The sequence below is a fragment of the Cupressus sempervirens genome, chromosome 6 (genome assembly GCF_028749045.1).
Source record: "Cupressus sempervirens isolate cs-2001-9-10 chromosome 6, ASM2874904v1, whole genome shotgun sequence".
Taxonomy (NCBI): domain Eukaryota; kingdom Viridiplantae; phylum Streptophyta; class Pinopsida; order Cupressales; family Cupressaceae; genus Cupressus; species Cupressus sempervirens.
Window position 1 is genome coordinate 46,006,551 of NC_143123.1, and position 14,939 is coordinate 46,021,489.

The 14,939-nt window shown below is 35.3% G+C and overlaps 1 protein-coding gene across 11 annotated transcripts in view; it reads left to right on the plus strand.

The window, feature by feature from the left end:
• LOC149551050 (uncharacterized) overlaps nt 1-14,689 on the plus strand; it is a 124,061-nt gene extending 109,372 nt beyond the window's left edge. For 7 of the 11 annotated variants that reach the window (XM_089786616.1, XM_089786615.1, XM_089786620.1 and 4 more), the window contains 2 exons: nt 13,586-13,713; nt 13,912-14,689. In XM_089786616.1, the coding sequence (XP_089642742.1) occupies nt 13,586-13,713; nt 13,912-14,228 (445 nt within the window). In that variant the 3' untranslated portion in view covers nt 14,229-14,689. Of the gene's footprint in view, nt 1-13,585; nt 13,714-13,911 lie in introns of those variants that run through there. The other 4 variants (XR_016352664.1, XM_089786617.1, XR_016352662.1 and 1 more) reach the window with 4 other exon arrangements.
• The last annotated feature ends 250 nt before the right edge of the window (nt 14,690-14,939 follow it).

A 14,939-nucleotide genomic window follows, 5' to 3' on the forward strand; every position in this document is an offset into this window, starting at 1 on the left:
TTTCTCTGTATGCCTGCATCGATAACAAAAAACCAATTAGAAATAAATTTATTAGAGAATGATTGAAGTCATAAATATATTGTTCATGCTGAGACGACTCTATAAGACGTGGAAATTAAGAACTCCACCATTCCAGCGTGCATGCTCCCAATAATATTTCATCTCTCCATGTTATCATGTAGTCTGATGCTTGCTTGTTCTGTTCGTTCCAATTCATATTGTCTTGATATGATAGCTTGCATGACATATTCTTGCAAATGAACATTTTCTACTTCTTGTAGAATCTCAGAGAGAGCCATTGACGGAGCATATAAATTGTTCCAGATTTATTCTAAGCATGGTAAAACACCTTCAATAAGTGGACTTCACTCTCTTCTGCTCTAGCATTAGATGCAGTGGCGTAACGTCCAATATCATTCCTTTTCTGAGATCACCAACAGTACCACTGAAACCCAAGAAGTTGATGAAGACACCAGTAATCTGCTGCTCCAGAATCAAGAACTTCAACTGGATTTTGATACATGAATTCAGTACAAACAGAGTGAATGGTGACATAGCTTTATATGTATTCAGCAGGACATAGTAAAGAGTTGAGAGTCTCATTCTTTTGTCTGATTGCTTAGACCCCATTCTGCAGCTTCCTATGTCTTCTCGCTACCACTGTATTATATGAGAACACATTTCTTTTGAAGATTTTTCTGAAAAGCTAACCTGCTTTGTTTATGATTCCAGATTGTGTATGTGTTTTGTGTTTACCATTATTTTTCTTGTCATTACTGAGATTCTTTATATATTCTCATTCTGGGCAAATATGATTCAGTGTTGGCTCTTTCTCTTAGTTGATGCCTCATTGTTTATATATCTGCACAAGCCATATGACAGTAAACATCATGCTCTCCTACAGACACAGGAAACACTATCTTGATATATTCCTTCGTAATTTGGTTAATTTTGTGGGATCATTAATTAGGATGAATCATCATCTTCAAAGTCTACTCTTTCTATAGGAGGAAACAACAAGGACTTTGTTTCAAATGACCAGAAGTTGCTACATGAAGATCTAGTCAACCTCATCTGCAGAATTACATGTAATCTAAATAGTGTAATCGCAGAAAGCTGATACCATTACATTTAACTTATACAAAAAAGTGCTATGAAGTCATGGAAATGAGACATGAGGACAAAGGAAAAGATTATCATAATTAATCAAATATGAAGATTAGTCCTAGTGGCAACATGTTAATGATCCAAAAGATAAATAATGGAGGTCTTAATTTTCAATTTTGTAAAAATTAGAGCTCCATCACTCCCCAAGGAGACACACTTGGTTTGATTAATCCTTCAGAGAGTCATTCTTGTAGTTGTGCCTTGAGTTCCATTTGTGTACTTTGTATAAGGGGCTTTGGAAACTAGTTCAGTTACGAGTACCAGGTCAATGGAGAAGTGAACCACCCTCTTAGGGGGTGGCTCTGGTAATTCCTCTAGGAACACATCTTGAAAATCTTGTAGGTACATATATTTCTCCACAAAAGATTATGCCATAACACGTTCTTCCAATATTTGAGTTGAAATCCCATAAAGCAGCTTATCATCATGGCAAACTACCTCCTTTGAATGTCTAGCTTCTTCCATTTTAACTACAAAGATCAAACATCCCTTCCGCCTAGTTCTCTTAAGCTGCATTGCTGAAATCTGCTGCACTTGAATTTCTCAAGATACTCCGTGAATGGAGATGTGGTTCTCTTCATCATCTACGTGTTCCACTTTCTTGACAAAACAATCTAATTTGGCTTGATGCCTCCATATCCAATTCATCCCAAGAACCACATCATATGATCTTAAGGGAGCTACATATAAGTTTACTTTGGTAGGAGACTTAGGAAATGCTACTCAGGCCTCAACAAACAGTGATTCTACCATTGCCCTCAACTGGTTGACATACTGCACTAACCAAGAATTTTCTAAAATTCCATCGTTCTTAGGAAATTTCTCCAATATTTTAGGTGATATAAAGCATTTAGTTGCTCCAATGTCAATAACTTAGTTGTCGATCTTGGTTCTGATTCAGATTTGGGTTCGGATTTGGATTCCCAGGTTTGCCAAAATTTTTATGGGCTGATTTTGGTATTGTGGGCATATATATATGTGTATGTATGTATATTCATAGATTCATACATTTAACATGCTCAATGTTCATTCATCATTGGTTGAAAACTTCAAGTGTATAATATCAAGAAGTTAGAAGCACAATACTTGTAAGTCCATAATTGCTTATAAAATTATAAATAAAATACCTCATATTTCATATTCATGCTTTGCAAAATTATCAAAATTTCATTACTCAATAAATAATTAAATTAGAAGATATAATTCATATTGAACAACCAAATTCATCTTCATCATCTTCATAGGAATCAAAGTCAACATTTGGTTTCACTTTAACTTCATTTAAACCAACAATAGTGCCACTAGCTATGTCCATGTCACATGGATCAAGTGCCTCTTGTTCATCTATAAATACTTGGGCAAGCTATGCAATCGTGGTACCTAAATAATGCTAGAGAGATGGATGAATGATCATCAAATGACCAAATGCATTTTTTATTGGTCAAAATTAGGGTTTAGATGCTTTTTAGATTAAAGAATAAATAAATAAAATGGCATGTGGGGTCCATTTTGAGTACCCACTACCTTGCATTCCTTCCAAATGCCCATCCAAAACTTTGTAGGCAGAATCCAGAAGCAATCAAAATTAACATTGCACAAGAATCAAGATCCTAAGATAAATGCAAGGATCCAAAAACATATTTCAATAAGAATAGAAGTGGGATTACTGTAGAGGGTACCTATAGTTCCTATGGGAGTGATCAAAAAATCAATTTGCCTGTTATCTATTGTAATGTGAATTCCTTGTTGAAAGGTTGTCTGTTGCGGCTGGTTTCTAAACATCTTTGGAGGACACTATTTTGCATAGTAATCTCCGCCACAAATAAAACATCCTCCTGCTGGTCCCTTTTTCTCAGGGATCTTGGGGATCCCATTACCCTTCTTTTTATAGTCGTTTCATCCTTTCTTTCTCCTCTTGAAATCTTCCAAATTCTTGCAAAGGAGGTTACAAAACACTTCCATTCATCATCAACATGCAACAACATGATTCAAAATTCTTAACTTTGTTGTCAGGCAATGATTGCTTACTTGTAGTAGTAAGGGTTCCTTGAAGTAGATGTTCACTTTGTCAAAGATGAAAAGGCACGACTTAACTTAGCATTGGAGAGTGGAAATATTCACATTGGTGTTGTTTCTACAAAGGATATATATGAGAAAATTCACTGGTATAGTCTTGGAATAGTAGCCCTTCAACAAGGCAATGCTGGTATTGTTGAATATGCTTATCAAAGGGCTAAAAATGTTGTGAGACTATCATTCTTGTAACACATAATTCGTAATCTTGAGAAATTATCAAAGATGTTGGATTGAAGAAAGAACGTATCAAGATCTTGGAAGAATTTGGTCATTTCTCTCTTGCATATGTTATTGTAGTTGTTCACGGACTTACTGATGTTGCTAACAGACTTGTAGAAGGAACTCCTAAACTCTTAGCAGTAGCAAGGTAGTAGGCTGATTCGTTGATCATTGGAGTCATTGGAGACAATTCAAACCTGATTGCATTCTTGTAGCAAATATCTTCCATGATTGGGACCATGTGAGTAAGATATGCTTCTGTGACATAGAGCACAACTAGAGGTTCTACTTTAGTTAACGTCCAAGGATCTTGACCTTGGTTTAGAGGGAGTAGACCATGTTGAGATGGTTTGTCTAATGATTAGTCATAGGAGTGTGATTCCTAGGATGGATTCCTATGTATGTAGGTTGGAAGGTCTTTATACGTCACCTAGGTTGTGATATTCTTGGATAGATGGATACTTGGTGAGCTTGGGATTCACGAAGAGTGATGCAGTTTCCAACATTATATTTCATGACAGGTCAAAGCATGTGGAGATCAGATATCACTATATTAGAGATATAGTGCAAATGAATGCTATTCGGTTGAGATACATTAGCACTGAAGAATAGACAACTAATATTCTCGCCAAGCCTCTTGCCGAACTTAAGTTTGTCCTTTTTTTGAGACAAGTTTGGAGTTGTAGAGAATGAAGCCCTTGTTGAGAGGGAGCCTCAACATCAATGATTTATATAAATATGCTATAATGCATTTTTTCTCTGAGACGAACAAATTTGAGGTGAAGCGCTTGTCGTAGTATTTTCTCTAAGATGGAAAAATTTGAGGTGAAGCCCTTTAATGCATTCTTCTCTTTGAGAGAAAATTTTAAGGTGAAAGCCCCATATTCCGTCCTTTGCGAGTAGCCATGGTCGATCCACCCTCTAGGAATAGCTGTGGTGGGTGTCATGTGAGAGAACCCACGACTTAAAACTTGTGTTTACTCACCCTCTGGTAGTAGCTATGGTGAACGTCATGATGAGATGATGACATCACATTGAGTAATTCGGTGATGGACACTTGTGTTCATTTACATTTCCATTCATGGGAGTAGCCATGGTGGAGGTCATATGAGACTCTATGACTTAATTGATTCACCCTTTGGGAGTAGCCATGGTGAATGTCATGATGAGATGAGGACATCACATTGAGTGGTTCAAAGATGAACACTTGTGTTCATTTGCATTTACACTTGTGGGAGTAGTCATGATGGACCCATCCTATGGGAGTAGCCATGGTGGATATTACTACATAAGCTCGATATCAAGAAGGATTCCTCTCTAGCTAAGAGGGAGTGTTAATGTTATTGTAGCTTTGGTTGGCTTCCTTTAAGCCGACATAGATTACATAAAGTTTGTATTTGTAGATCAACTTCTTTTTGATATCTTGCTGACAAGTGAACTTCTCGCAAGAAGTTATGGACGTTGAGAAACTATGCAAAGATATCATAGACAATAAGTTTCAAGTTATCGGTTATCGCCGCCATTTGCCAAAATATTGCAGATATATTGCTATCTTCTCAACAATAAATTGACAACGTCTAAGCCTAATATGGTTTGCTGGTCGATTTGTAGGATTTTCAGGGTTTTCTTGATAATCTGATATAATGATGAATATGCATATGATACAACTTTTTGTCACAAATAGTAGATGGATATGCATATGATACCTACAATACTTATAGTATGTCATTAACACAGTCAATATATTCATCTTGGACTATCTTAATATAATTTATTTCTCTATGCTATTTTGCATTTTTATATTCTTGATGGTGTTTGTAGGATTTTCATGAGTACTTCGAGTGATGTGCTTGATGAATTGACCAGATATATACATACCTAATATGATATTTGGATTCTTGAAGATACCTATGAGACAACTCTTTCTCACAAATAGCATGATGATATGCATATGATACAACTTTTTCTCACAAATATTATGATGGATATGCATATGATACCTACAATACTTTTAGTATGTCATCAACATAGTCAATATAACCATCACAAACTATGTTAATATAATTTATCTCTATGCTATTTTGCATATATATTTTCTTGATAATTTTTGTAGGATTTTCATGAGTACTCCAAGCAATGTGCACGATGAATTGATTAGATATATACATACCTAATATGATACTTGGATTCTCAAAGATATCTATGAGACAATTTTTTCTCGCAAATAGTATGATGGAGATGCATATGATACCTACAACACTTGTAGTATGTTATCAACACAGTCAATATAACCATCATGGACTATCTTAATATAATGTATCTCTATGCTATTTTGCATATATATTTTCTTGATAGTTTTTGTAGATTTTCATGAGTATTCCAAGGCTATGGCTATGGCTCAGACAATGAGTAAACTATGATATTTTTAGTTTGCTTTAGAGTTTAGATTATTAGACTAGGCATTCCACATGAGGATGTGATTTTGTATCCAATTTGCATTAATATATACCTAGAGCAACTTGTTTGGTTTGTTTACTCATTTAATGACTCATTAGATGAATCTCTTTATTGAATTTTGCCAAAAAAAATGCATTTCCAATGAAATTCAAGCAATTTTTTAAGTTTGCAATATTATCCTGAGAAGTTCCTGACTCATCTTCGATATTTGTCGATATCTTTTTTTTGGCCCTCAATGATAAGTTGAACTATGGTTGTATTAATATAACTATTGTGATATAATAGTTATATTGATAATATAATTATTATATAATTATTGTCAGAATATAATTATTATATTATTATTGTGATAATAATTATTATGATATAGTAATTATATTGATATTATTATTGTAATAATATAATTATTCTGATATAATAATTACATCGATAATATAATTATTAAATTAATGGGGCCTCATGTGAAGGGTGGTGACCCTTGGTGAAGGGGCACCATTGCTGGGTATAAAGGAAGATTGATTCTTCCTTTCTTGGCAATTAAATAAAACAAACAAACTGCATTATTGAGAAGCAGTGCTTGGGGAGGCAATTGGATATTATCTAAGATTGGGAGGGAAAAACGTGCCTTTGGTTAAACGAGCATAGAAAAACATGTAATTACACACACACACACACACACACTTGGTTTGTGTATGTATATATATATATATATATATATATATATATATATATATATATATGTATGTATGTATGTACACATTGACACATAGAATGTAGTTGCTAAAAGAATGCATAATGTATGATATTCAAGAGTGCATATATATCTATATATCTATATTTATGTAAATATACACACGCACATACATATATTCTATGCATATAATTATATTTATTGAAGAATTAAGCAAAGCAATAGAGAAATATCCCTAATAGAACTAAAGGCAAGAAAAATAAAAACATAGGATCAATTAACTAATGATTACAAAGGTTGTTTATTATAATCAACGAGGAGACTCTACGCCTAGAATACTAGCTAGACCAACTCGGCAACAAGATACCACACCCCCAACTAAAGTAACTGACAACAGTCGAGGTTCTAGCTCCAAATAGCATTCCCAACTTTCATTGTCTTCTCGTGCATCCCTATGCTGATGATACTCTTTTCCCACTTGCAGGATGGTTTCTGCTCCTACATCCATTGATCTAGGAGAATTAGATATCCACATCATTGTAATAATCTCATGTTATCCAAATTCAATATAAATATGCATCAAGTTTCTGAAGAGTTTCTATTGTAATTCATTTCCAAATATTCCACAAAAGAATTATAAACTTCCATTACAAAAGAGATATACATATCTATTCTCATTAGGAAATCTACATGACCAAAGTTAACTAAAAACTAAAAAAATATTATTGGCATACTTCAAATGAAATAGTTATTACAGTTATAAAGTAAAATGGTCACGAGAGACTTCCTTGACATGGAGACTTGGTTCTCCTATAATGGGATTGTTGATGAAGAGAAGGTTCCTTTTGCGAAACTAAAGCTTTCTGACAATGCCAAGGGTTTGGTCGTTAAGAGACAATATGCTCAGGACCCTATCACCACTTGGAATCAGCTAGCCACAGTGTTAAAAGTTACATTCTATCCTTTGAACTATGAGCAAGATTTGCACAAAAAGTGGCTTCACCTGCAACAAGGGAGGAAAATGTACGTGTAGAATTATTTCTACCAGTTTAATCAGCTATGAATACTCCTCCCTGTGCAAGAACCAGCTATTTCTCTCATCCTTAAGCTCAAGAGTGGCTTACAAGAACATTTGTTTCGAGAGTTAAAATATGCAACCATAGAAACACTTGATGCTGCACTCAATCAAGCCCAACTAGCAAGGGAAAAGCTTGTCGCCCATTCTCATGCAACTCGGCCTTCATTTTCTATAGGTAGTTTGAAAGCATCGAGTTCTTGACCACAACAAAGATTTTCGAACGCTAAAAGTTATTCTCCTTCGTCTTCTTTTCAATCTCCTTCATCCGATACTAAGAAATCTAAGTTTTGTACTTATTGTAAAAGAATGGACATGAAAAGTTTGAGTGTTTTAGGTTGAAGAATTTTTTTTTTGTAGTCTCATGATTATAAAATTAAATATATTTGCATTGAGACTTCTAGGGATTATAGGAGTTATGATGAATAAAGTTAGACTCAAATATGGTCACCATAATGAATCATAATTTAGTTTAGGGGGATGTGACAATTTGTTTGTCACTCGTGCTCATTTGACACATGATTGCTATGTGGATTGTATGATAGATAATGGTTCATAGAAAAAATTGATTGTGAAGTCTGTTGTTGACAAACTTCATTTGCCGATGGATCCACATCCTCATCTATATTCACTTGGATGGAAGGATATGTTGATGCGAGTTTTGTATCACTACATAACATATTAGTAATTGAATATCTGATATGGAGTATCAAACGCACAATTCCTCTCTTGAAAAGTTAATGCTCATGGGATATGAGAATAACTCCAATGCTCCTTACACTTGTGGATACTCGCTCAGTTTTATCGATGTGATTTGCTGGTAATCACGTAGGTGGCCTTACGCTATTCATTCAAGGATGACTTGGGTTTTTGGTGAGATGGTGATGATTTTGTATGAGTGCCAGGTGATGTTGATGGTGATGGTGATGGTGGAGGATGTAGCACCAGATAATGTTGATTGCGTGAGGAGGCAAAAATGGTTCTAATGAGTTCTACCTTCCTAACTTTCCTAGAGTGAAATTCGACTACCCAACTACTCGCTATTCTACTCCTACTCCTTCAACTACTCACTATTATACTCCTACTCCTATGGATGGAAAGGTTAGCACATGGACGGGGGTCGAATCTAATGAAAGCTAACTAGTGGCCCCACCTTCACAGATTCAATGATTCAAAGGAAAAATAAACTAGTTTGCCACACAAGGCTTCCCAACAAGCCACTAGGATGCTAGTGGTCTAGTATTGATCCCTATCAAACATTCACTAACATCATACAATTAGCCATCTACTTTTACTCTACAACATGAAATGAAATCCTACTTTAATTTGTGAGATGAGAAGAACCATGCAATACACCAAAATGATCATGTATATCCACCGTGCAAGTCACAACAATGAATAGAGAACCATTTTGATAGTATCTTGGCAACAATCCTCCAACATAACTCCCTCACAAATGTTACTCTAACTATTTGGAAGTAGAAACCATGCAGTAATACCAAAGGCTCTTAATCACCATGCAAGTCACAACAATGAGAAAGAAAGCGATTTTGGCATTATCTTATGCAACAATTTTCTCCGACCTTACAAATGAGAGCAAATGGCCTTTTATAGACGCCAAAATTACAACTGATGGTAGAGATTAGAAGCAAAATTGACGATCTAGATTGAATCCTAGAAACCCTAATTAGGGTTTCCACCCCATCGGCCAATGAGAAGACGCCACCTTGTCAATGGACCAATGAAAAAAGTGGAAAAGTGGCAACGAATGAGAAGGCACCAAAATGGCGGCCAATCATAAATAAACACTTGTCCTATTCTAGAAGAAAGAGAAATTGCCACTTGGTCTTACATTAAATGATCTTCTAATATGACTCTTCCCTTTTCTTTTGTTCTTTTAGCTAAGGCGATGAACCTAGCTAGCCTTTCATTGACTTCCTCTATAGGAGGACAAGGTGTGTGCGTCATCTTGAGTTCAGCTGGTTTCACCATGTTGCTTGCTGCTTGTAGTGTCTTCTCATGATCTTTCTCATATTCCTTTGCGAATCCAATCAAAGCATTTAGGGAGGAAAGGGTATTCAAATGTTTCTTCTTGATGGCAACCTTTCCTAGCTCATCCAATCTCGATCCAAGCTTTGCTTCATTGATGTCCTCTTCTTTGATATCTTCAAAATCAAGGGATGCTCCGATGTCGCTCATCATGGTTGTAATGGAAGTATCGACGCCTGGGCTATGACGTGTAACCGCCTTCTGTATATTCTTTGCCAAGGGGAATTATCCTTCCTTTAGTTTGTCCTTTACATGTATCATACTGACATTGGTATTAGTTATTCATTTCATTTTTGAGAAGAAAGGTGTTTTGGGCATCATATCCTCTTTGTCTTTGTTGGTGTTTGTCCCTATAGGATTCTTGCTTGTACTAACATCCTCCATCTCGTCACCCTATTACGGGATGGTAAAGTGGTGGACAATTAGACTAGCAGAACCAAGGGAGGCAATCCTTAGACTAGAACAAAAGAAGGAAGTCAGCTTAAGGACCCATTCAACTCTAAATGATTAAAAGTCACCTCTACCAATAGCCAAATCTTGACTCTTTTGGAATTTAGGATCAGACCTTGAGAATTTCAAACCCTCTTGCAAATCAGAAATTTAAACATTTGAAACTGTCCACCATTTGTCCACAAAAATTTCAGACCTTTGATCTCAATAATTTCCCAAATAAAATCGCCCAATTTAGGGCAGAAATCGCAGCTCCTTCCACAAAAATCAGAATTTGCCAAAAAAAATCGCCTAACACCATGAAAATCTGCCTTCCAACAAAAATCGCCCAAAAGAAAGAGCCAATTCTGCCCTAGGAAAATCGCTTATGAAGGAGAAATCTGCACTTGCAAGAAAAATCGCCCAACGATGGAGAGCTGCTCCAAGAAAAATTTGCCAAAAACAAGAGAAGACTGCCCTTGCCAAAAATCACCAAACACCAAAGAGGAGAAGATGAGAAGTGAGGAGAGAAGAGGAGAAAGTTCTCTTATACCCAACTCCACATGCCTTCCCCAGCTGGCCGACTTGGACTTAGAGGGGAAAAAAAAAAACAAAAATTAAATTATAAATCTGGCCCAACAATAAATGCTTAACCAAAATTAACTTTGCCATGATGAAAATTTAATTTTTTAAAATTGCCAATTGGACCAAAATTGCAAAAAGAAAATAAATAATGCCTTGGAGGTGCTAAATATTTCCATTTAATGAAGATTTAGTAATTAATGTGTCATTAAAATCGGATTTTGGGTAGCCAAAAGCCATTTTTCAATATTAAATTACTAATTTCATTAAAGACTTAAGAGTTTTCAAGGCAATATTAATCCATTTAAAGCCAATCTTTTGCAATTCAATTGAAATTGATTTTGCTATGCCATTAAAAGTTTTTTGACAAAAAATAAAATCATTTCTAGAGTCTAAAATCGATTTTGCAATTTGGTTTCATCTCCACAAAATTAAATTTTCACCAAAGAAAAATTTAAGATTTTCCAAAACTCAAATCTAAAAAGATTTCCCTTTTGAAAATTATTCAAATTTACATAGTTATATCCAAAATTTCAATAGAAATCGTCTAAGTACAAATTTTACAATTTTATCTTGCCAAGTGTTACTCTAAATTTATTTGGCCTAAGGATGAAATTGACCACTCTGGAAAATCAAGCTAAAACCTGGTGAAAATAGATCTAATCTTCTCCCCTCTGGCCCTGAAGGTGTCCTACCACTTAAAATTTTCAAAAATCGAATCAAAATTTTCAAAATTTTGGACAACTCAAAAATTTGCCAAGGCGATCGAGAAAAAGGGGGTCCCCAAAAATTTTGGGGCGATGGTGTGAAAACCTCACAACAGGATAATGATTCATCCTCATAGATGACATGCATTTGTATTGTGTATATTGTATTTGGTCCTAAATTCATTGATAAGATCACATGTCATGTGACCACCATGGATTGTTGTGGTTTGTTACTTGGAAAACCCTATCAGTATGATAGGAAAGCACACTATGATGCCTTTAATAACACTTATACACTGCAACAAGATAATAAGACATATCTCATAGAATGTACTAAGAGCACTGACAATCTAGTGCTTAGTTGTAGACATGCAAGAAAGATAACAATCAAGTAAAATAGGTTACCTTAGTTTCCGTAAGGCCACAATCTGATACTTAGCAAATTTCATTTTGTCTAAACCACAAGTTGGTTTGGGAAAATTGTTGCAAGAATATTCACATGTATTTCAGAAGCCTAAGCCACTTCCCCCAAAACTAGCAAGCAATTACTCAATTGATATTATTCCTGCTGCATCTCTTCCTAATGCCCCATTCTATCAACAATCAATTCTTCAAAGTAATGAGATAAAAAGACAAATTCAAGATTTACTGTCTAAAGGTTTCATTAAACCAAGTACATACCCTGTGCTTCACCATTTTATGGAGCTTGGCATCTTTGCATTGATTTTCGGGCATTAAATAATATCATCATAAAAAATCGATATCCACTTCCCTGCATTGATGACCATTTGAATCAACTTCAAGGTGCCAAATTCTTCACCAAGACTGATTTACAAAGTGGGTATTATCAAGTTAGAGTTCAGGCAGAGGACACATGGAAGACAACTTCCAAGACTAAGATGGGTCTTTTGAGTGGCTTGTGATGTCATTGGTCTCTCTAATGCTCCTGCCACCTTCATGTGATTAATGAATGATGTGTTTAGTGATTGTTTGGACAAGTTTGTTATGATCTCTATTTAGATGAAATTCTCATATTTTCTTGATGAATCTAGCAGGCATTTAATCTATCAAGATACAGTCAATGACTTGTGATGAATTCAACTGGTATTGAACCTGTCAACATGGCACTAGATGACTTTTTCGTGTTGACTCGAACTCACCAAAGGTCTTTTGAGGGCTTGGACTAGCAAAGATGCCTCTAGACTGGAGTATTGTTGCCTTTCTAGTTATTACAGAACTGTTTTAAATTATCTTGCCCTAGCATTATTGCAGTCTTAAAGGTGGATGGATGCCTCTGCATTATTGCATAGTTCTAACAATCCATATTGTCGGTAAGTAGGGGGTATTTTTCAAGGCTGTTGTGACATTGCGATCAGTACTCAACTGTGTATTTTAGAGTCAAATTCATTGATTCGTGGGTTCACAAGCACCCATCTCTTATGAAACATGAGTCAAAGAGTTTGACTTGAAAACTACACATTTGAATCCTGATAACAATATCATAATTCATATTGGATCATACCATCCATACAGATGATTAGTTAACCTAGGGGTGTTTGACCTCCCTAGTCTCTTGGATTATCTGCAGTATCCTCTAATTGTTCTTGAAACTTATTTTCTTGTCTCCGTTATTCCAATCTTGGAGTAAGCTAGATTAATACTTATTCCCTTGTGACATTGAATATATGTTACAAGGATCATCACTTATGCTTATTTAGACTGGCATATAATAGATTAATTCCAAGTTCTCGCTAGACTTCTTAACTGTTTATATGTTGTCTATGGTATTCTTCGTGTCAGACTAGACCTAGGCATTATTATATGCACTTATGAGTTGATGTCATGCGGAATTACCTAGAAGTTTGCAGATGTTAAAAGCATTTTCTTGTGTTTTCTGGTAACATGTTCACAAATTCTTGGTGGTCACAGTTGAACATCCATGTGACTAGATAATGTATCCTTTTCTAATTGTGCTTTGGTGTATGTGGCCTTGTTTTATTTTCATTATTTGCATTTACTAATACATTATGTATGATCTTGTTTATGTAAGTTTGTTATTGGATATGACATGAACTAATGTGCTAGAATTGCTGCTTCACTTTTTTGAACTAAATAATTTTTACTTTTTGCAAGTGGTACGATGGCAGATTTCATTGATTCCTTGATAACAAAACTTGAACTCCATGAGAAGACAATGCGTGATGCAACTACACAAAATACTGGGTGCAATTCTCTTAATAATACTGCAAACACTGATCAAGGTGAACATACCAAATTTCTGGATAGCCTAAATGATCAGCAGAATTTTGTTTTTATCAAGTTTTATTGTTGTGTAACAGCCAAATTTTTTCGTTCGCTAAGATTTTTTTTTTTTTTTCTTCCTTTTTCCATCAAACAAAAACCTGACCTATTATATTGAATACATCTTCTCATGTTTTAAGCATTGCAATTTGACGCAGACAATTTTGCAGACATGATTCCAACTATAAATAGTTCAATTCAATGCCATGAGCAGTTGATGGGAAGTGAGTCTGCTTCTACCAGTGCTTCTAAGGCTCCCCATTTACAAGAAACTAGTTCAGGTCAAAATGCCACGACACTTGCTCATGGATTGGCTCTAACAAGCCCAGTAGATGCAACACGTTTTGTTTCAGAAGGCCTGGCACATAATGACATGAATATGAATGTCCAGAGTCGCTCTCCTTTGGTCTCAGAGGGCCAACTTTCTGGCATTGGTTCAAAATTTCGGCTTTTGCAGAAACAACGTTCTACCTAAAAATGATGTTAATTGCAGTGTCAAATGTGCGAGTTTCCTGCAGTCCTCGAATACTTAATTGATTGAAAATTTGAAACGAATGAAGTGTATTCTGGTGGGAGTATAATGCTTTTTGTGGAACTTAGGTGAAAATGGCATGAATCATCTTTTGCACATGGAACTTAAATAAAACACTATCTATAGGGCCGAAGTCAATGTTGATATAGCAATCAAAGTGGAAAAGACGCATGATGTGTTTCTCACACTCAATTTGGACAAAATAGTTGTTTGGTACATGTTATCAAGAAGCAATGCCATCATTATAGAACTAAATTTGTGCACTTCTAAGGGTGATGAAGCTAGCGTTAATGGCATTCATATAGCGCCTTTTAAGATGTTAGAAACTCTTGTAACTACCGAAACATCTATCGACAAAATTTCTCTTTAAGACATCAGTGATATATTTAGAAGGGATTTACTAACCTGTTATTTCATTGATGAGCAATTTTGTCATTGCAATAGCAACCTGTCTTTAGTCAATTGGTTTATTTTGATATGCTTATAATTCAATATTTCTCAGACCATACTTTTAGTTTAGTTTCTGCCTATTTTTCCAGTCACAATATTGGAATTTCGTTGAACCAAATTGATGATTGACCGACTGAATCTGCACCTTACATGTTTGTACCTGGAATGACTTGCATCTTCCATGTCTTTGGTTGAAGATAATAT